Consider the following 11377-nt stretch of genomic DNA (forward strand, 5'->3'; position numbering starts at 1 on the left):
TATTTTTATAGTCAGTAAAATAGTAGGCCTACTTTGTGTGATTAAGTCCTTTATTTTTTGTTATAGTTCATTTACATTGTGTTGTGTTTTGCCAATAAAGTAGCTTTAAATAGCCAAACTAGGCTAGATCAAGGTCAGTGTTGAAATTACTGCATGCCAATCACTGAATGCTATGCAGAGGGGCCTAATCGTTAGGCCATCTGATGTACAGTATAGGCTTCCCTAGGCCTTCCCGTGTTCATGGGAATTCTTTGACAGTTGCAAAGGGAAAAATGTGAGGATAGTCTTCTTTGCGCCCAGTGTACAAGTACGACGTTCCAACCAGGTCTTCGTCAGATAGGCCTACACCATTACCTGTTGCAATATGTCTGTGTGCATTCCTACATTAGCCTACGTCTATTTCTTTGATAACATGATTTGCTACCACGTAACAATAAGCCGCTATTATTATTAGAACTCAACACGCTTTGGTGGTATTATATAGCCTGGTAAACCAGACCCTGGAATCTTTCAGATTAAGGGTCTGGCCATGAGTAATGAAAATGGCCCAATTCGAGGGGCGGCACCAAGCATGCATTTGAAACTCTCACTGCATGCAGTTGGATAACGCTACGACCAATCACAACAATTCATCAGTGTCAGTCATCAGTGTAGCTCGCCTTTGTCCCGCCTACACTGATTTGATTGGTCCCTCTCGCTCGAGAGATAGAAGAAATTTGGATCATTGCTCGTGGCCAGAGTATCTTGCGGGCACAATTCAAATTGTGCTCTCGCGAGAACTCTGGATTTCCAGGGTAGGTATTATATGCTGTGGGATTTAATTAGCGCATTTCGGGTATCCTATCCTACATCTGGGCAATACTTATTGAACAAATTGCAGTCTACATGCCATGACAAATATTACCAGTAGTACTGACCGAACATGAAATAGATTGTTTACAAGTTATGGTAATGTTATTCTGGCGTGAACATTGCGCTTTCATCACGTTAGCGCCTTATGATTACAGCTCGTTATGTCTCGTCAAAATGATTACAGCTCGTTATGTCTCGTCAAAATTCATTGATGAAGGAAGGTTCGCTTTATCCCAGAGAACCATACTCGTTTCACTTAGGCTAGACTAAAAAAAGAAGAGAAGAACTTGCCACTAACCATGTAGTCGTGTTTTCTATAGCATATTCGTTAACCTGTCGTTCTTTGAACAAAAAATGTTTGTCTGCGAGGTGTTTAGCCAAGTTCCATGCGTAGTCTACTGCTTTTAAATGACTTTGAAACATATTTCACAAACGGGCCTCTGTGTACCTGATGGCTTGCCTTCACTATTCGCGATGTATCCGAAATAGTTGCAGATTTCACTTCACCTTTTGTTTTATCCACAAGGCCGAGGACGGTCGGCAAAGAACTACTGTATGTTGACGTTGGCTGCGCACTCACTCACTCACGAGCTGCCTGCTTGACACGCCCACTTGCCTAGATGCGTGCAAGGAGCAGTGAGAGCAGCAGTTCACGGCACGCAGACACAGAACGTTAATTTTAATAAAGTATCGATTCTAAAAACGTCGAAAATCGTATAGTTTTTTGCGTGAAGGCATCGTGATACCTTTTTAGTATCGATACACCGTGCAACACTACTTCCTTATATACAGCGGAATAGTATATTGAGTTGAATTTTCCAATGTTTTCAAATGACCCCCCCCCCCACCCCTTGTTGCCCTTTGTCTGACCATCCGTACTGTTACTTTTTGTCAAAGTAATGAAATTGTTTATGTAATTGTTTAATATAATTGGTTTAAAATCTTAAAATAATCATACAGAAAGCCCAGAAGTATGATCAGGTATGCTACAGAACACAAACGCTAAAATCACTGCACACTGTACTTGGTGTGAAAATGTGTAAAATTATTAAATTGAGATGATTGCTTATGAGCAGTATCTACTTGGCTGCAGCATACCACCAATATGTCTTATCGAGGTTAACAAGAGGGAAGTAGTCATCAGTAAATGTTGCTCACTTTTTTATTCGTAAGAGAAAAGACAAGTCCGACTACTCGACTTGTGACTGGTTAGATAAACACAAGTTTACCAAATAAATGATTGTAATAATTTATCTGAATGCCTCTACCACTCTGTGGCATCCTGAGGTTTTCTTTTTTTAATTCTTTATCAGCAACAAAACAAGTTTTCAGGAGTGGACTTTATTCTCAAAATAGCAGGTGTAGATTCAACACAGAACCATAAAATCACGCTTAGCATTATTTAGAATATTGTTTGCAATCAGTGACACGGGACGGAAAATCCACAGGGAAAAGAATGAACCAAACTAAAATGAATGTGCAGCTCTATAGTATAACAACTCAAACAAGAATACATTCAGAAGATGCAAAATTACCTTGTGACAGATCTCAGTTTTGACTTCCTTAAGGGCACGTTCGGAGAAAACACAACCACAGGTTTGCAGGAAACTGAACCTACAGGAAGTTCCACAAATGTTAAATAAACATTCATTTAAAAAAAAAAATCATACATTTGGAAAAAAGGAAAACAACCAACCACAATAAACACATGCAGTACTGGTTAATCATGTACTCTTTGATATGAGTATACTGAGAAAAAAAAGATAAGATCAGAAACAGATTGGCTGCTAGCATAACCACACACGTTGCTGATCACAACATTGTCATCCAGAAACTATAATTACTGCCCCATAGAGTGACTGAGTAATTAAAAGATTGTGAAGGTTTTACCTCTATGTATAATTATCTGATTACTGGACAACCTGCATACTCCCTTAAAACAAAAAAGTGTGTTTAATCTAAACTGATGCTGAAACAAAAAAACTTAACTGTCTTGTTTATTGATTAATGCATTGTAACGGATCACTGCACCTGTGTGTACAGAAACTCATCACAGTCAAGCACTGCAGTTGTACTCACTTGTGCTTCCCATTCATCTCCAAGCCAACCACTGGGCAGATGAACATGGCACGGTGCAGGGCTTCATAGCGATCCCCTTTCGTGTTGCTCTCACCATCCCAGGCTGGGTTGTCTGTTAGGTTCAGCTCCTTAACATCCTGTTCAATTGCAAGTGCAGAGACAATCAAACAACAGCAAAGGTACAATTCTAAATCTGGTCTGTTGTCGTTGATGATTATTGAGAGATTATGCTTTGATATCTGCAGCAAGAACTACGAATTGACATTTCCAAACATCACACCTAAAACCTCTTCTGAAACCAATCGCCTAGAGCAGTGTTTCTCAAAGTGTGGTCCGGGGACCACTGGTGGTCCGCAAGCTATCCCAAGTGGTCCGTGGGCAGACGTGGTAAAATATAATATACTGTAGATGAGTTGTTTGCAATATTGAACCAACCTGTATGTAAATCCAAACAGTTCTGCAACACTGTGTAAGCTACGCCAGTTTAAATCATACGAGTCCTCTGACACAATAAGCAAGGTGCCAAGACAATAAGCAAGGTTGTTCAGTGATATGTCTATTGTGTAATATACTGTTGAAGTAGGTCTACTGTTTTTTATTTTTTAGCTAGATGGTCCGTGAGGTTTCTATTTATTGGTTAAGTGGTCCTTGGTCAGTGATAAACACTGGCCTAGAGCAACAAAGACATACTACATATGCTATATATGTAAGAACTGATGATCAACAGTATATAAAATGCTTTTGACAGATCTGCAAAAAGGACAGCACATGGTCTCCTCTTAAAGCAGAGATTATTTAACCAAGTAAAAGAGTCACATGGGCCAATTTCCCAGCACTTGGATACACCTATGACATTTGATCATGTTTAGGCTTTCTGTATAATGATCACCAAAAACTTGAAGACACCACATCTGTAAAAATGGTTTATTTTCGCTGCATGAACCATCACAGTAAGTCTATACTATTCCAAAACTGACCTTTATACCACGAATGTGCGTTGCCACTTCAGTGTTGGGTCTCTCAGCGGATTTATCCAGCAGGTATTCAATCACTGCATCTTTGTTGTAAATCCTACAAGTGAAGAAGAATACAAACAATTGAGCTGCACACTGTGCCATATTGGAAAGACACTACTTTCATATTCACCAAAATAGATATAGATAGATTCACTAGAATGCCAAAAGCATATAGCACGAGTGCTGAAGTCCCATAGCGTTCAGAGCCTGCCTATGACAGCGAACACACACCTTCCCAAATCGCAGGCAACGATGGGGCGACGCAGTTTCTCCTGACTCAGTGCACAGTACTTCCATCGGGCAGCAAGTTCAGCGCTCTTATCGACCTGTTGAGGAATTTAGGGTAGAGGTTAGGCAGGATTTACCAAGAGGATACCAAAGTCATGTTATAAGTTAATAATTTTTTATGTCAAGGACAAAAACTCAATTCCGCTGGCCGAGATCTAACATACCACCTGTGCCTAATTCAGAACCGCTGTCTTGCTATCCGGCAAAAGATTCTTTGGACGCCGCTATTTATGGATTTCCGGCTCCCATTGACTTACATTGAACACATGTAAACAAAACGTCAATTATGTGCTCAAACTAACGCCGCTGACTTATGAAAACAACCATTCCACTTTGATACGAAACTACATAATTGTACAACTTTTATAGAACAAAAAAAATCACAGAATTTGGATTAAGTAATGTGGAGAAATCTTATGCAAAGTGTCAACCCCTAACAATGTGCCCATTGCCCAAATTTATGGTCGACTAATGTCGAATGTCAGAGTAATGACATTGAAAAAGGTACCTTCATGATACACTTCAATTTATAAAGGTACGAAGTATAAAAAGAAAAACACAATTTATTAGATGGATTACCCAAATAATTTGTATAACATTTATTCGAGGGCACATCTATTCCCAGAACTATAATGGCTGTTAAATATTCCACAACCACTAGATGGCAGCATGACACAGTACATAAAGTACACATAGGTGTCGATGCGACCTGAAGGATGGCGTGGTTGAATATCCACTTCTCCTGCATTTCGGGTCTAATAGCGGGTGAATTGTATGATCACCAGATGACGCAATTTCACTGCACCTCGGGCCTAATAGCTGCTGTAACTTAGTTTAAGTAATAAGCCTCGAGGAGCCGACGGTTACACTTGTTTTAGGGTTGTTGTTAGCCACGCTGCGCAAGCCGGGTAGGCTACAGAAGAAGCTAATAGGCTACAGTCGCGTGTGTTTGTGGTGATTTATTCCATGTATTAACAAAATAATAATGTAACATTAAAGAAATAGCCTACATAGATAAAAAAAAAAAAAACTAAATAATTACACCAAAAAAGTAAAGAAGCTTTATCATTGATATATAAGCTTACTGAAAATCAAATATAGGCCTAGCCTACAATTGTGTTCCACAGACAATATGTCCTACAGATAATAACAACAGTAAGAACATAGGCTAACCTAAGTCATGATGACACGGGGGCTTAAGTATCATGTTGGCCTATGACTACGTAGCCTAGGCTACCAAGCACGTCTGGGTCTGCGACAGTGAAATCAGAGAGGGTTAAAGCGGATCTTTGGTGAAATAGCTCCAATATTAATTGTGGCGCCAATGAATATATGCTAACATGAATCTCATCAGTCACCTATAGATAAGGGTTAGGCTATAACATATGTAGGCTATAATGTAAAAATAGGGTCATATCATGTAATGTTGACTTATTAAGATGGGGGAGAGAGCTGAACATATTACACTGAACTAATTGTTTATTGTTGAAAAATCAATCAAAAGTTTGTAGTTGATCCAGATGTCATTGGTCGCAAGGACTGTTAATGGGTGTATCCACAATTGGGACCTTGTTACAAGTTAGTCTTTCAGCTGCTAATGCAATCAGTGGCCGTCAGAAAACATGTTAGACAACTGAGGAATGAGATGCCACACATAAAATGTACATTCAAACAGAAGGCACAAACATCAATGGGAATTCACCAAACACTGCAGGGAACCATGTTATTGTCAGCACTCATGCCACGCTAAATCAGACCCTGCTTATGTTTGTGCAGAGCAGAACAGATATTTGTAGATATGATGCAGGACCTGTTAAGAGAGATTGGCAGCTCAGTCTCCCTCATATTAGTCCCTACGGTGAACGATGTAATAGCATAGTGCTGCTGCTTCTGATGTGCAAGACAAGACAGGGTATATATTCATAATGTGACAGGCAGCATGTATGTATCATTATGTTACAACCTCTGAACAACTACTATTGATGTTAGAAGAACAAAACAATACATCTTCAAATGTTCATTGCTTATTACATGTGTTATAAAAATAAAATCCTTGTCTGCTTTCTGTGTTTTTGCATGCACCTGTCAACAGGGGTTTACAGACATATTTGTTCACCATGCACTTAGGCTGTTCTGAGTCATTGTTTGTATGTTATAGTATTTGTTGATTTGCATTTATTGCCCATTGATATTGCATTCACATTATTGTTTATTATTGGTATTCTCCTTATTAATGTAGTGTCACCAACATTTAAAATAATATCAACTGACATTGTTATTTATATTCATATTCTGCTCTTATAAGGTAATACAGTGCACATATTTAGATTTCATTTATACTACTCTAAACCACCTTCTGAAAATCAACTGTATAGTGTTTCACTGCACCATATTTCTTGACCTGTCTCACCACCTGCCTATAGACTACTTACTTACAACACTTTGTAAGCCAAAAACAAAGCTCAGCACACCTGTTCTGTGCATCAGCAAAGTTGCAGGGTTAATTTATGAACCATCACTTCTAGCTGAAACATCACTTCTAGTAGGCTACATGTGACGTGTAGGCTAGAAGAGAAGTCTTTATTGTCCACTACTGGGGAAATTCATCGGCAACACTTTATTTTAATGTGTCGCTGTTACAGTGTACCTACCTAATTAGGTACAGTGGTACAACCTGTGTAACAACATGTACTATCAGGTACTGTACTATCATTGCACTTGCATTATGTATTTGTGGGTAGCTACATAGGCTATAGTTGTTACATTGTAATACGGAGTGCTTTTACAAAACGTTGCCAATTTGCCTAAATTTTCATCAGAGGCAAAAAGCTGACCTGAGACCTGCTGGATGGGGTAAATCTGGTCATGAAAGATTTGATATACAAATCATTCTTAGCTCCAGTCAAGGCCTCATTGTCTTCAGTGTACATGTAACAGCTGTGCTGCTACAACCTTGTTACTCTTTGATACAGTGGAATAAACCTATTAAGTGTACCAGTTAATTACTTACATGTACATATGACATGTATGTTGTGTCTTCGATGTCTTGACATGTATGTTGTGTCTTTCGATGAAGGATACAAGGAAGTTTATTGTCACATGCATATAGTTACTGGAAGTAAGAAATGCAGTGAAATTATGTCTGGTGTCAGCCTATTTGTGCATTTATATAAATGTAGCGTGACAAGTGTGTTTACATACAGCAAAAACTCTTCTGCATTGCCCTCTCTCTCTCTCTCTGTGTGTGTGTATATATATATATATATATATATATATATATATATATATATATATATATATATATATACACACACAGACAGAGAGAGAGAGAGAGAGAGAGAGAGAGAGAGAGAGAGAGAGAGAGAGAACAATACAGAACGGGTCGTCGGTTTTACTGAACTGAAGTTATTGCTTGTAAACAGTTAGTGCTGCATGTAAACACACTTGTCACGCTACATTTATATGCAGTGTTTCCCCATACATTGACTAATCTGTGGCGGGGCGTCACAAATCAAAATCGGCCGCCACAGATGAATATTCTATGTTTAATTTAATTTAATTTAAATATAAGATCAAATCCTTGCATTGCCATTGAGCTGCGCTTTTTACGCACGCAGCCTTTCCTTACCCCGCCCCGCTCTCTGTCGTAGCCTGCTGCCCCTCCTCTGCATGTGCATTTAACAAAATATTCACGATTGTTGAAGGATTGTTGTTGCCACATAGAAGCATTGCATAGAAGACGTCTGGCTAAATTGCTATTAAATCCGCTTAGCATCGTGACCATGCTGAAAATCTTATCACAACATAGTAGGCTACATTGAAGAGACTAAACTTAAAGTTAAGTCATGCAATCAAGCAGTATCTTAAAGCTAACGTTAGATTACTGTTTGGATGTAGAATTTAGCATGCTTAGCCTACTTACAGCTGCTTGTCAATTTCGTTGAAGGGCTCATTTTATTGACTTTCCTGATGTAAATGGAAAAGTGTTTTCCAAAATTCAAAAGTGCTTGTCCCAAGGAGAAGTAGGAACCTTTATTTTAACTTTGTAGAAAACGTTATGAATTGCATCCACACATCGGCAGCCTTTTAAAGTTAACTGTGTTAATCACAAACATCTTAAAGTGACAGGCACTCAATTAGACCTAAGTTTATACACTACCAAGACGATCTTATTAAACCCCCCCCCCCCCCCCCCTTGTCCAAGTCAGCTACCGCCACAATTCTGTGGGAAACACTGATATGTGTATGTATGTAATGTGTGTGTGTGCATATATATATATATATATATATATATATATATACACATACACACACATACATACATACATACATACATACATATGTAATGTGTGTGTGTGTGTGTGTGTGTGTGTGTGTGTGTGTGTGTGTATGTGTGTATACATACATACACACACACACACACACACACACACACATTACATTACATACATACACATATAAATGTAGCGTGACAGGTGTGTGTTTACATGCAGCACTAACTTCAGTTCAGACCGACAACCTGTTCTGTATTGCGCTCTCTCTCTCTCTGTATATATGTATATGTATGTATGTATGTATGTATGTATGTATGTATATATGTAGTATTGCATTACTAGCCTATTCTAATTTGGTTTGTTCTATTGACATGGAATGAATGAACAGGCACACGTGACTATGGAGTAGGTCTACTTGTTTTTCCTTACTAATATTCGTGTCATCCAGCTAACATATTGCTTAATTCTTTTGACATTTTGTTCCTTTATAAATTGTAATGTAATATAAAGGTACGTTTTTGAATGTCATTACTCTGACATGTGAGGGATAACGGCCACCGACGTGACCTGTTATACGTGACTCATGGACAAGGGGAAATGCCATTAACTCTGCGTCACGCAGCGGCAATTTTCTTAATATCGATATTTCTCCACATTACCTGATCCAAATTCTGTAATTTCTGCTGGATAAATGTTGTACAAAAATGTAGTTTTGTATCAAAGTGGAATGGTTGTTGTCATAAGTCAGCGGCATTAGTTTGAGCACATAATTGAGGTTTTGTTTACATGTGTTCAATGTAAGTCAATGGGCGCCGGTATTCGAGTAATCATTCGGTATACGTTAATCATAAACTCAAACGCACAATCTGCTGTGACAGTGTGTAACATTAACGTTAGAACATCAAGAAATGTGTACAAGTTACAACCATCTAGAATAAAGTTAAGCTCATGCTCAGAAGTCTAAGCTAGCTAGTTTGCAGAGCCGGACAGTAACGGAGTACATTTACTTGAGTACAGTACTTGAGTACAATTTTGAGGGATCTGTACTTTACTCGAGTATCATTTTTGGAGAGTACTCATGACTTTACTCAAGTACATTTGAGAGGCAAATATTGTACTCTTTACTCCGCTACATTTCTATCCATAACCGTGAGTACCCGTTACTTCTTCTAAAAAAAGGAAAAAAGAAAATTTTCGGAAACCCTCAATTTGTTGTTTCCCTCTCAAATGTGATTGGATTGTGCAGGCACCACTGATTGGGACAGCCCATCAGCAATCACCTTCAGCTTTCCGCCAAAGTCAACTCCATGGTCAGATTTAGATTAAGAGAAGAAACCATGGACGAAACAATGGATGAAGACGTAGCAGGTTACTGGATGCCTGGGAATGTGCCAACCCGTGGCCCCACCTCGCCAGACTATTTCAATTTGCTGAACAAGTTAAAGTTAGTAGTTTTCACTTCATGTGTTTCAATTACAAAATAGTATTTTGTATTTGAAATACGTATTTTAAATACATGTATTAGAAATACTGCCCATCCCTGGCAACATGGTAAAAAGATGAAAATTACTTGATTTTACTTTCAATTCCTTTTACATTCTCCACATTAACATTTTTCATAACTCCATGTAGGACGTTTCTGTACATAAATGTAAGCACTGTGGCAGTAGTAATGCAATATTTAGAAAATGTACTCTTGTACTCTTGACACTCAAGTACTTTTAAAAACAAGTACTTCAGTACTTTTACTTAAGTAGACATCTGACTGTTGCACTTTTACTTGTACTTGAGTAAAATTTAGCAAGGGGTATCTGTACTTTTACTCAAGTAATGAAGCTGTGTACTCTGTCCGCCTCTGCTAGTTTGCCATAAACATAACTGACAAACGTTACCTACAATGTGCATTCAAATCGTAAATAAATGTCTTCATACTCCATTGCCATTAAACAGAAAGGTTGCATAACGCCACTTAAGTTTAACTTACAAGGCCTACAAACAAGCAAACTAATTTGTAAGAACTCCTCTGGTTAAAGTTAGAAGCTAGCAGTCGCTGACGTTGCCATACCTTACTGTCAGTGTTAAAATGTTTAGCCTAAAATTGATAACGCTAACGTTAACGATAAAGCGCGGATGACATCGTTGTAACTTAACGATAAAATAATACTTGTATGTTTGCTGACTGTAACTAGAATATTTCAGAGTGCAACTCATTAACGTTATGCCATCTTTAGATTAGCTAACTTTCAGTTAGCTTATCCTATCATACATGGAGCTAGCATTAAGCTGTTAGTGCGTTTTACGACTAACGTTAAGTACCTGAACCTCTTACCTTTTCTACCTTCTTAGGCCCTTTCACCAACTCGTGTCTTTTAGGAATAGTTCCACCATCACATCCCATGTTGACTAGTTGATTTAGACTCAGTTAGCAATTCTATTTGGAAAGTAGAACTATGTGCGCAACTGCTAACTGCTACAATCTCAGGAATTTACTGTAAACAATCAATCAATGAGATGGACCAAGAGCGGCTGTTTGGATTTTATGCTAACCTTTTCCTAGATGCCGCCCCCTATCGTTGAAACTGTTGAAAATGTGCTGCATGTCCACTAGATGGCAGCATGCATCCAACATTACAAAGAAATCTTTCCTGTGAGTAGGCCTATCTCTCGACTGTTCCACACGAATTAACAAGAGATTTTGCTTGCTTGTTTATAGAAATGTACTTTCTTTTGTGTTACTGTAAGTAGTATTTAACCCACTATTTGGATGTTTTCAATTGAAAATTGGACTTACATTGTTGATTTCAATGGATTTGCACTTAAATTGTTAAATGCATAAGGAAGAAAATAGAATAAGGCCTACATCTGTCC

The 11377-nt window shown here is 38.3% G+C and overlaps 1 protein-coding gene across 1 annotated transcript in view; it reads right to left on the reverse strand.

Annotated features, from left to right (window-relative positions):
• rtf2 (replication termination factor 2) overlaps nt 1-11016 on the reverse strand; it is a 36601-nt gene extending 25585 nt beyond the window's left edge. Inside the window, exons 1-5 of the mRNA XM_042089979.1 lie at nt 10839-11016; nt 4179-4273; nt 3909-4002; nt 2932-3068; nt 2388-2466 (exon numbers count right to left, since the gene is read on the reverse strand). Coding sequence (XP_041945913.1) covers nt 2388-2466; nt 2932-3068; nt 3909-4002; nt 4179-4273; nt 10839-10907 — 474 coding nt within the window. The 5' untranslated portion in view covers nt 10908-11016. The remainder of the gene's footprint in view (nt 1-2387; nt 2467-2931; nt 3069-3908; nt 4003-4178; nt 4274-10838) is intronic.
• Nucleotides 11017-11377: the final 361 nt, after the last annotated feature.

The sequence above is a fragment of the Alosa sapidissima genome, chromosome 4, assembly GCF_018492685.1.
Source record: "Alosa sapidissima isolate fAloSap1 chromosome 4, fAloSap1.pri, whole genome shotgun sequence".
Classification (NCBI taxonomy): domain Eukaryota; kingdom Metazoa; phylum Chordata; class Actinopteri; order Clupeiformes; family Clupeidae; genus Alosa; species Alosa sapidissima.